Source organism: Chiloscyllium punctatum, chromosome 25, assembly GCF_047496795.1.
Source record: "Chiloscyllium punctatum isolate Juve2018m chromosome 25, sChiPun1.3, whole genome shotgun sequence".
Taxonomy (NCBI): Eukaryota; Metazoa; Chordata; class Chondrichthyes; order Orectolobiformes; family Hemiscylliidae; genus Chiloscyllium; species Chiloscyllium punctatum.
The window spans coordinates 20,553,158-20,565,468 of record NC_092763.1 but is presented as its reverse complement, the minus strand read 5'-3'; the positions used below and the strand labels follow the sequence as shown (position 1 = coordinate 20,565,468).

The 12,311-nt window shown below is 42.3% G+C and overlaps 1 protein-coding gene across 1 annotated transcript in view; it reads left to right on the top strand.

The window, feature by feature from the left end:
* The window catches only part of LOC140495617 (sodium- and chloride-dependent neutral and basic amino acid transporter B(0+)-like), a 91,135-nt gene that overhangs the window by 74,715 nt on the left and 4,109 nt on the right, over positions 1-12,311 (top strand). The window contains exons 10-13 of the mRNA XM_072594616.1: positions 1,183-1,301; positions 2,964-3,063; positions 10,557-10,666; positions 11,671-11,841. Coding sequence (XP_072450717.1) covers positions 1,183-1,301; positions 2,964-3,063; positions 10,557-10,666; positions 11,671-11,841 — 500 coding nt within the window. The remainder of the gene's footprint in view (positions 1-1,182; positions 1,302-2,963; positions 3,064-10,556; positions 10,667-11,670; positions 11,842-12,311) is intronic.

Below are 12,311 nucleotides of genomic sequence, written 5' to 3'. Positions count from 1 at the left end.
TCCTGCTCCTCGGATGCTGCCTGACCGGCTGTGTTTTTCCAGTGCCACACTTTTCGACTCTGATCTCCAGCATCTGCAGTCCTCACTTTCTCCTAAACTCAGCAAAGGCCATGCAAGCATCAGGTTGGAATTCAGAGAAAGATGACTTAATTTTTGTGTGTGACTAGAAGGCAGTTGTCAGGGACTTGAGAGGCAGTGAGGGTGTATATAAAACAACATGTGAAAGAAAATAAATATCACAATGAGTGAGAAAATGTCACATTAAGGTTGAAAGAATACATTGGCCATGAACATGTGAATAGTAACTCACATAGTAATTATATATATGAGTGTTTGTACAGATTGCACTTCTGACACAGTGATAGTATACATATCTCTGAGCCAGTAGCCCTAGGGCACCAGCACATCTCTGAACACGTTGATTAAAAATATCTGTCAGAAAACATGTTACCAAAAAAGTTGATCATGTCTTTGTCACAGTTCCTTAATAAGTAATGCACTACTTACAGTCTGAACTAACTACTGACTCAACAATCAGTCCAAGACTCACTAACAACCAACTTTTCAGCAACAAACATGATATATCATTTTCCATTCTTTCATCTAAGTCATGATAAATATTGTGGAAATCTCAGATATGTCTGGATTTGTCTTGGAAACTTTGTTTTTTCCTATCAATTGGAGTAAATACTCATTATTCCAAACTCTCTCCTTCCTAACTCTTAACTAAATTCCTATGTATTACAAAGAGATACTGATAAGGCCAAGTGAGTCCTAAGAGAAACACAGACAAATGCTTCTGGAAATCCACATAAATTGCATTCATGTCGGTCAACTCAAAAACATGTAAATAGGTTAATTATACAAGATGTACCCATGTTGGACTAAATCCACATTGCCTCTTCCTGTCCAAATCTCAGTTGATTTCAGAAAAACAGTCTCTGCATCATAAAACTCCTCTACTTTTGATGCAAATAGGTTTAACCATAAATGTAGTAATATTCAGGTTTGGATGCTGTAAAAGATTGACAGCCTGAGAGTCTCTCCAATAACTGAGAGAGCAGACTCATGGTAAAATGGAACGTGTCTCCATCTGCCCCTCTGGTCTGCTCAGTTTTAGTACCTGTGAAAGCTTTTTTTCAATTAATTACTGATCGCATATAACAATTTTCATTTTCCCAGAAAATGTCATAACAGTTCTGTTGGACAGGTTTCCGGAATATCTACGAGCGAAGCGCTTTTTTCTGACAATTGGCATTTGCATATTGCTTTATTTGTTTGGCCTTGTGAGTGTAACACAGGTAAGTTGCGTTTATAATTTGTTCTGAATTTTTGTATATTGCTTGTAGTAGCTAGGAAGTTAAAGCTTCAAATTATTTAGAAATAAAGAAAGACTGTGATTTTGATAGCAGTATATTACTATTTGTGAGATAATGTGCAATGTTGCTATATTGATGACTGCATCGGTGCCACCTCGTGCTCCCGCGAGGATGTTGAGCAGTTCATCAACTTCACCAATACATTCCACCCCGACCTTAAATTCACCTGGACCATCTCTGACACGTCCCTCCCCTTCCTGGACCTCTCCATCGCCATTAATGACGACTGACTTGACACTGACATTTTTTACAAACCCACCGACTCCCACAGCTACCTGGATTACACCTCTTCCCATCCTACCTCCTGCAAAAATGCCATCCCGTATTCCCAATTCCTCCGCCTCCACCGTATCTGCTCCAGGAGGACCAGTTGAACCACAGAACACACCAGCTGGCCTCTTTCTTTAGAAATCACAATTTCCCTTCCCACGTGGTTGAAGATGCCCTCCAACATATCTCATCCACGTCCCACACCTCCGCCCTCAAACCCCACGCCTCCAACTATAACAAGGACAGAAACCCCCTGGTCCTCACTTTCCACCCTATCAACCTTTGCATTAACCACATCATCCGCTAACATTTCCGCCACCTCCAAACGATTCCACCACCATATATTTCCCTCCCCACCCCTTTCCACTTTCCGCAAAGACCGTTCCCTCCGTGACTACCTGGTCAGGTCCATGCCCCCCAACAACCCACCCTCCCATCCTGGCACCCTCCCCTGCCACCGCAGGAATTGCAAAACCTGCACCCACACCTCCTCCCTCACCTCCATCCAAGGCCCCAAAGGAGCCTTCTATATCCATCAAAGTTTTACCTACACATCCACCAATGTCATTTATTGTATCCGTTGCTCCCAATGCGGTCTCCTCTACATTGGGGAGACTGGATGCCTTCTCGCAGAGCGCTTCAGGGAACATCTCCGGGACACCCGCACCAATTCCTCCCCCCCCATTTATCTCTCCACCCCGGAGACTCCCTGCCTGTATTCCTGATGAAGGGCTTTTGCCCAAAACGTCAATTTTCCTGCTCCTTGGAGGCTGCCTGACCTGCTGTGCTTTTCCAGCACTACTCTGATCTAAACTCTGGTTTCCAGCATCTGCAGTCCTCACTTTTGCCTAGTTGATTTTAACCTTACTGCAAATCCTCTTGCAAGGATGCCTACAATGAAGCTGTGGGACTGAGTGACTCTGTCCCATCTCCTGTTACTAAATATAGAACCTGAGATCTTGTAAGAGAAAGTGAGGACTGCAGATGCTGGAGATCAGAGCTGAAAATGTGTTGCTGGAAAAGCGCAGCAGGTCAGGCAGCATCAAAGGAGCAGGAGAATCGACGTTTCGGGCATGAGCCCTTCTTCAGGAATTCCTGAAGAAGGGCTCATGCCCGAGACGTCGATTCTCCTGCTCCTTGGATGCTGCCTGACCTGTTGCGCTTTTCCAGCAACACATTTTCAACCTGAGATCTTGGCCAAGATCAGATTGTGTCTGAATAGAAGCACACAACTTTTATGTCACAGGAAGCACCTGTTTTGTGCAGGAGACTGCTGTGGTTTTCTGAAGAGCTCATGTCTCATTGTAATTTCAGGCTGGAATTTACTGGATGCATATAATTGATTATTTCAGTATTGGATGGGTCCTCATTTTAACAGCACTGCAGGAACTCTTCGGTATAGTTGCTATTTATGGTAAGTTGAGAAAGAACTGAAACAACACAAAATGATGCAGTTAGAATTACTTGCATGTATCTTCATGTCTCTTCAGAAAACATAAGACAAATTAATTGAATGATGTCATAGAGTTAGAGTTGTACAGCATAGAACCAGACCCTTCAGTCCAACTCATCCATGCTGAACAGATTTCCTGTATTAATCTGTTCCCATTTGCCAGCACTTGGCCAATATCCCTCTAAACCCTTCCTATTCATAGACGCATCCAGATGCCTTTTAAATGCAGCAATTGTGCCAGCCTCCACCACATTTCTGTCAGCTCATTCCATATACACACTACCCTCTGTGTGAAAAAGTTGTCCCTTTGGTTCCTTTTGAATCTTTCCCTTCTCACACTAAACCTGTGCTCTCTAGTTTTGGACTCCCCTACCCTGTGGAAAAGACCTTGTCTGTTCACCCTATCCACGCCCCTCATGATTTTATAAACCTCTTTAAAGTTACCCCTCAGCCTCCAATGCTCCAGGGAAAATAGCCCCAGCCTATTCAGCAACTCCCTATAGCTTAAAACCTCCAATCTTGGCAATAGCCTTGTAACTCTTTTCTCAGCCTGTTCAAGTTTCACATCTTTCTGACAGAGGGAGACTAGAATTTAATGCAACATTCCAAGAATGGACTAAACAAATCCTGTACAGCCAAAACATTACCTCCCAACTCCTATACTCAATGCACTGACAAATAGAGGCATGCATACCAAACACCTTCTTCACTATCTGCCTACATGCAACTCTATTTTCAAGGCACTACATACCTGCACTTCAAGGTCTCTTTGTTCAGAAACACTCCTTAGAAACTTGCCTTGATTTGCCTTTCCAAAATGCAGCACCTCACATTTATCTAAATTGAACTCCATCTGCCACTCCTCAGCCCATTAGCCCATCTGATCCATGTTCCCTTGTACTCTGAGATAACCTTCTTGACTATCCACTACACCTCCAATTTTGGTGTTATCTGCAAACTTACTAACCGTACCTCCTATGTTCACATCCAAATCATTTATAAAAATGACAAAAAGCAGTGGATCCAGCACCGATCCTTATGGCACACTGCTGGTCAGTCTGGAAAGCAACCCTACACCTGTTCAACCACTTTGGTATCAAAATAGCTAGCTTTCCCTGGTTTCCAAGTGATCTAACCATGCTAACCAGAGTACCAGGCAGAAACTTGTTGAATGCATTCGTGAAGTCCATCTTGACTACATCTACCACTCTGCCCTCATCAATCCTCTTTGTTATGTCTTGAAAAACTCAAGCAAGTTTGTGAGACACAATTTCCCACCCACAAAACCATTTTGATTATCCCTAATCATTCATGCCCCCCCAAAGGGGTGGCACAGTGGCTCAGTGGTTAGCACTGCTGCCTCACAGCCCCAGGGACCCGGGTTCGATTCCACCCTCAGGGACCGCATGTGTGGAGTTTGCATACTCTCCCCATGTCTGCATGGGTTTCCTCTGGGTGTTCCAGTTTCCTCCCACAATCCAAAAGATGTGCTGATTAGATGAGTTGGCCATAATAAATTGCCTATAGTATGGGTTAGATGCATTAATCAGGGGTAAATGTAGAGTGATGGAGTCGGTGAATGGGTCTGGGTGGGTTACTCTTTGGAGTGTTGGTGTGGAATTGCTGGGCCAAGTGGCCTGTTTCCACACTGTAGGGATTCTTTGATTCTATAAATACATGTAAATCCTGTCCCTCAGGATCCCCTCCAACAATTTGCCCGCCACTGATGTTATGCTCATCGGTCTATATTTCCCTGGATTTTCTTTAACATCTTTGTGAAATAGTGGCACCACAGTAACCAACCTTCAGTCTTCTGGCACCTTCCCTTGGCTATGGATGATACAAGGCATCCAGCAATCACTTCCCTAGCTTTCCACAGGACTCTGGGCTACACCCAATCAAGTCCTGAGATTTATCCACCTTTACGCATTTTAAGGCGTCCAGTACCTCTTCCTGGGTAGTGTGGACATTTTTCAAGATGTCGCTATTTATTTCACCAAGTTCTATAACTTCCATATCCTTCCTCACAGTAAACATTGATGCAAGAAACTTGTCTAGTATCTCGTCCATCTCCTGCAGTTCCACATATAAGTAGCCTAGCTGATCTTTGTGGGACCCTTTTCTCTACCCAGTGGCCTGTTTGTCCTTAATGTATTTGTAGAAATCCTTTGGATTCTCCATGACCCTATTTGGCAAAGCTATCAGATGTCCCCTTTTTGCTCTTCTGGTTTCCCTCATAAGTATACTCCTACTGCCTTTTTAATCTTCTCGGGATTCACTCGATCCCTGCTATCTATACCTGACATATGGTTCTTTCTTTTTTTTGACCAAAACCTTACTTTCCCTCGTCATCCAGCATACCCTACCAGCCTTGCCCTTCACCCTAACAGGAACATACTGTCTCTGAACTCTTGTTTTCTCATTTTTGAAGGCTCCCCATTTTCCAGTTGTCCCTTTACCTGTGAATATCCACCCCGATCAACTTTCGAAAGTTCTTGCCTAATACTGTCAAAATTTGCCTTTCTCCAATTTAGAACTTCAACTGTTAGATTTGGTCTATCCTTTTCCATCACTATTTTAAAACTAATAGAATTATGGTCACTGGTCCCAAAATGTTCCCCCACTGACACCTCAATCACCTGCCCTGCCTTATTTCCCAAGAGTATGTCAAGTTTTGCTCCTTCTCTAATAGGTACATTCACATACTGAATCAGAAAGATTTTCTTGTACACTCTTAACAACTTCCTCTCCATCCAAGCCCTTAACACCATAGCAGTCCCAGTCTATGTTTGGAAAGTTAAAATCCCCTACCATAACCACAGTATTATTCTTACAGATAATTAAGATCTCCTTACATATTTGCTTCTCAATTTCCCACTGGCTATAGTACAATCCCCATAAAGTGATCATCCCTTTCTTATTTCTCAGTTTCATCGAAATAACTTCCCTAGACTTACTCCCAGAAATATCCTCCTTAAATACAGCCATAATGTTATCCCTTATCAAAAACACCACTCCCCCTCCTCTCTCACCCCCCACCCCCATTTTTATCCTTCCTATAACATTTGTATCCTGGAACATTAAGCTGCCAGTTCTGTCCATCCCTGAGGCAGGTCTCTATAATTGCTATGATATCCCAATCCTATGTTCCCAACCATGCCCTGAGTTAATCTGCCTTCCTTATTAGGCATTTTGCATTGAAGTAAATGCAGTTTAATTTATCAATCCTACTTCATCTTTTTTGTTCCTGCCTGGCTTGACTCTTTGACTTACTCCCTCTCTCAACTGCACCAGTCTCAGACTGATCCCTTTTTTCACTATCTCCCTGTGACCCCAACCCCACCCACCTTTACTTGTTTAAATCCTCCCAAGCAGCTCTAGCAAATCTCCCTGCCAGCATATTAGTCCCCATCCAATTCAGGTATGATCCAGCCTTCTTAAACAGGTCATTTCTACCCAGAAGAGATTTCAAAAATCTGAATCCTTCTCCCTGCACCAGCTCCTCAGTCAGGCATTCATCTGTTCTATCCTCCTTTTCCTACCCTCTCTAGCTCATAGCACCGGGAGTAATCTAGACTTACTTCTTAACCTACTGCCTAGTTTGCTATATATTCTCTCCTCAGAACCTTATTCTTTTCTCTTCCTATGACATTAGTCGCAATGTGTAAAACTATTCCTGCTGGTCGCGCTCCCCTTTGAGAATATTCTGCACCCTCTCCTTGATTCTGTCACTAGACTGGCAATATACCATTCCAACTCGCTATCGCACGCAGAAGTGTCTCCCTGTGTCTCTGACTAGAAAGTCCCCTATCACAATTGATTGCTTGGAACCTGACATACCTCTCATTATATTAGAGCCAGTCTTGGTACCAGAAACCCGGTTGTCTGTGCTATATTCCCCTGAGAGTCCATCACTCCCTACATTTGTCAAAGTTAAAAATTAGACAACACCAGGTTATAGACCAACAGGTTTATTTGGAAGTACAGATGCACAATCCTTTATCCAAAATGCTCCTGTCCACCTGGCTTTTGGAATTTGAAATTTTTCGATTTGAGAATAATTGACAGTTTGATGGTGAAATTTTAAAGAATCTTACCAAAGAGCAGACTCACTATGAGAAACGGGCCCTGAGACAGAATTGAGGCCAGCCAGTGCTGGGCCATACCCATTCATGTCACATCTGAGTGACACACACGGAGTGCATGTGGAGTTGGGTTAACTGTTTGCATGCCAAACAACCTTGTTAATGAGATAAAATCTTCACAAAAAAACCTTCAGATTTTGGAGCTTTTCGGATTTCGGGATTTCAGATAAAGTGTTGCCTACATGTACAAGCTTTCAGAGCACTGCTCCTTCATCAGGTAACTAGTGATGTTTTTCAAGTACGTTTTCAAAACAGCATATTTATTTGAGATGGGGATAGCCACAAGAGACTCCTGCACTACCTACCTCCCTCTTCTATGTTTCCTGGAGGTAACCCATCTACCTGACTGTATCTGAGGTTTATCTCCCGTCCTGCATCTGCCACCTGTCGCACCTGCTAGCCCCTATAAATTCCACCCTAACCAATCCATGCCATCTGATAGGATTTGCAAACAAACAAACTTCCCAAAGATTCAATCATCAGTAACATTGAACTTCTTCCTAACCTCCCACATCCGACAGGAAGAGCACATCACTCTACTAAATGCCGTCTTTACACTTTAATAAACTGCAGACCCAGAAAATAGCACAGTCGTACTACTCTAAAAGCACTCCTCTTTGTACCTATGCTATATATTGTTAAGGTTCAATCAAGCGACAGATCTCAATTAAAGATATAATAAAAACCAACCACTCTACTCACTATTATAAATTTACAAAAAAAGTAAGGTTACACTAAAAAAGTTCCACTTATCTGCTTCCCTGCTGTGAAGTTCCCACACAGGTTTCTCCAAGGTGAATTCCACTGTTGGTTTATTTTTCTTCGAAGGAACTCTGATGTCCAAATACACTTGTTACTAAACAACAGAGGCGGTCAGCAGTGCAAGTTTACTGCCTGGTCAGACATCTAAGCAGGTTTACTCATAGAGTCAGAGATATACAGCATGGAAACAGACCCTTCGGTCCAACCTGTCCATGCCGACCAGCTATCCCAACCCAATCTAGTCCCACTTACCAATACCTGGCCCATATCCCTCCAAACCCTGCCTATTCATATACCCATCCAAATGCCTCTTTAATGTTGCAATTGTACCAGCCTCCACCACATCCTCTGGCAGCTCATTCCATACACGTACCACCCTCTGCGTGAAAATTTTGCCCCTTAGGTCTCTTTTATATCTTTCCCCCTCACCCTAAATCTATGCCCTCTAGCTCTGGACTCCCCGATCCAAGGGAAAAGACTTTGTCTATTTATCCTATCCATATCTGCTCTCCCTTTCTCCTTTTATAAAGTACTGTTGTTTTGATTTTTTTTCCCAAAGTACCAAAACAATGCAACACCTTATAAAACAGTGATTACAGCTCCAAAAATGTGAGAAAATCAGCTCCAACACTGAAAACACTTCGAAAAAGGAGCAGCTCTTACATTCTTAATTTTTTCCCCATCCTCCATCTTGGATTACCCACAGTCCTGTGATTTAGATCTTCATTTGCAAGTGTAATCTTTAATTGTCAAAGATCTGTCCAACCACATGTGAATACCTTGTATTACTGGGTTACAGCTAGCTGTTGTTGGGGTCAGTTTTGCTGCCGGCATATTCCTGTTAATTGCTGATGGGGAACCTGTTCAAACATCTTCATTCCAAGCTCAATTGCTGTTTACTACAGAACTCATTCAGTTCCCCCCAATCATTCAGGCAGATGGGAAAACATAACAGCTTGTGTATTCATGATGTTTCCTGTGATCTCCTGAAATCCACCTTCCATTCTTTATCTCTGCACAGAACTTCCTTTGATAGACAATAGACAATAGACAATAGATGCAGGAGTAGGCCATTCAGCCCTTCGAGCCTGCACTGCCATTCAATATGATCATGGCTGATCATTCCCAATCAGTATCCTGTTCCAGCCTTATCTCCATAACCCTTGACTCCACTATCTTTAAGAGCTCTATCCAATTCTTTCTTAAATGAATCCAGAGACTGGGCCTCCACTGCCCTCTGGGGCAGAGCATTCCACACAGCCACCACTCTCTGGGTGAAGTAGTTTCTCCTCATCTCTGTCCTAAATGGTCTACCCCGTATTTTTAAGTTGTGTCCTCTGGTTCGGCACTCCCCCATCAGCGGAAATATGTTTCCTCCTGCCAGAGTGTCCAATCCTTTCATAATCCTATACATTTCAATCAGATCCCCTCTCAGTCTTCTAAACTCAAGGGTATACAAGCCCAGTCGCTTCAGTCTTTCAGTGTAAGGCAATCCTGCCATTCCAGGAATTGACCTCGTGAACCTACGCTGCACTCCCTCAATAGCCAGAATGTCTTTCCTCAAATTTGGAGACCAGAACTGTACACAGTACTCCAGGTGTGGTCTCACCAGGGCCCTGTACAGCTGCAGAAGCACCTCTTTGCTTCTATACTCAATTCCTCTTGTTATGAAGGCCAGCATGCTATTAGCCTTCTTCACGACCTGCTGTACCTGCATGCTTGCCTTCATTGACTGGTGGACAAGAACACCCAGATCTCTCTGAACAGCCCCTTTACCTAATTTGATACCATTGAGGTAGTAATCTGCCTTCCTGTTGTTGCCACCAAAGTGGATAACCAGACATTTATCCACATTAAACTGCATCTGCCATGCATCTGCCCACTCATCTAACTTGTCCAGGTCACCCTGTAATCTCCTAACATCCTCATCACATTTCACCCTACCACCCAGCTTTGTATCATCAGCAAATTTGCTAATGTTATTGCTGATACCATCTTCTATATCATTTACATATATTGTAAAAAGCTGCAGTCCCAGCACGGATCCCTGCGGTACCCCACTGGTCACTGCCTGCCATTCCGAAATGGAGCCGTTAATCACTACCCTTTGTTTCCTATTAGCCAACCAATTCTCTATCTAATCTAGTACTTTGCCCCCAATACCGTGCGCCCTAATTTTACTCACTAACCTCTTGTGTGGGACTTTATCAAAAGCTTTCTGTAAGTCCAGGTACACTACATCCACTGGATCTCCCTCGATGCTCCCCCATTCTGATAACAGGGTCTGTCCATCTCAGTACAGATCAGAAACATGAGCTTTTCTTAGAGAGACTTCTTCAGGATGTAAAGAAACATTTTATTTTCACGATAATTGGGCTGGTGACAGGGAACAAGTTACTCCTCTGGTTTGAAATCCTGAGCGATCCCTTCTCTGGTTTAACCTTTTCATTAGTGCGACCCAGTACAAGATGAACTTCAACAGTAAACAAGCCGCCCTAACGACAGGACAGACCGAGTGATGGTGTCTCTCTGCTTCCTTGTTCACAGGGACAAACCGATTCATCAAGGACATTGAGATGATGATTGGGGAAAGGACCTGGCTCTTCTGGCTGTGGTGGAAACTCTGCTGGTTATTTGTCTCTCCGTTTGTATTAGCAGTAAGGGGATGTTATATTATTACTACATAGATTATTGTCAACTAATTAAAATGATGTTGTAGTTTAGAAATAAGCAAAGGTTTGCACTGAAAAAAAATTCTCATTCTGTGAGAGGGACAAAAATGAGGAGGCACAAATCTAAGATGGTCCCTAATAAATCCAATAAGGAATTTGCTCGGGAAACAAATGGAATGTGGAACTTTCTATTGGGAAGAGCTGAAGCAAGTGGCAAAGATGTAGCCAAGAGGAATCAGGTTAGTACATGAGGAAGAAAGAAATGTACAGTTCAAGGAGAACCAGTGAGAGGAGACTTATGTGGAGTGTAAACACTGGTAAAAAGGTCTGTTGGGTTAAATGGCCTGCTTTTGTACTGTACATTTTGTTGTCAATTCAGTTCTTCGTTGTTGGTATTTTGCTTGATCATTAAAAATCTAATGAGCATGAATAATTAATATTGTGGAATTAAATTTACAACATTACAGGACAGTTACTGATTAAATGTGATTGGAAACTAAATGCATTTAAAATAGTAAATGCGGCAGTAAAGTAATAAAAAACATATAAATTGAACACATTCTTTAAAATTTCTGAAAATCCTGAATATAGAAGCCCGCTTTCCAAAAATAATTACATCACCTACCCCACACCCCTCACCTGAACTCATGAAGAGTGTCATTCCAAATAAAAACCGATAAAGATGTTTTGGAAACATTGTGCCATGGGAGAAATATCAGAGAAAGAAAAGTGCTGTTGTGAGTAAGAGAGGGAAAGAATTGGATAGAAAGGACATGAAAAGCACGAGAACACAGCCTGATGTTGACGTTTTTCAGGTGATACACCACAAACCACCTTACATAATGTTTGCTTGCTGAAGAGGCTTTACTTGAATTTCTGATATGTAATTATTGCGATGTTTCTGTGAACAAAACTGAAGATACTCATGTTTGAGATATTAGATTTTGTTCTGTATTTTTGGTCTTGACTTATGTAATCATTTTAAACAGATGGTCTTCTTCTGGTCCCTAATGACGTTTGTCCCACCAATGTACCAATCTACTCGATATCCTGGCTGGGTAATAGCATTTGGCTGGTGTCTGACTGTTATAATTGTTATCTGGATCCCTATTGTGGCTGTAATAAAAATTATTCAAGCTGATGGCTCCAACTTGTACGAGGTAAGGATATACCTTAATAAATTTCAAAGAGGAAAGAATAAGTTTCCAATATATAAACTGCATCACCAGTGGAAGTATGGAGAAGGTGAATGACAATTATTCTAAGGTTTATGTTAATTTTATTTCAGATATTCTCCCAATATTTTTAAGTTGGAGTGAATTTAATCTGTATTTATTTGTTATTTCAATGAGAAACTCCAGGGAGAAAAATTGGACAAGTTGAAAATGAGCTGAGCAGATGTGATTCACCCAAGCCTGTTCCTTTTGATGGAAATAGCACACAGATATCATGCTGCCTGCTAACCTAAAGGAGAATTACATGTGTACTGCAATGTGCACACTTAAGTGTACTGTTGAATAGCTGCACACTTCAGCAGGGGGCCCATGTTTTTTGGAGGAGTGCCCCACGGAAAGATAGTTTCCACTAGGAACATAGGAAGAGCACGAGGCTTTTCACCATTTAATGTAGT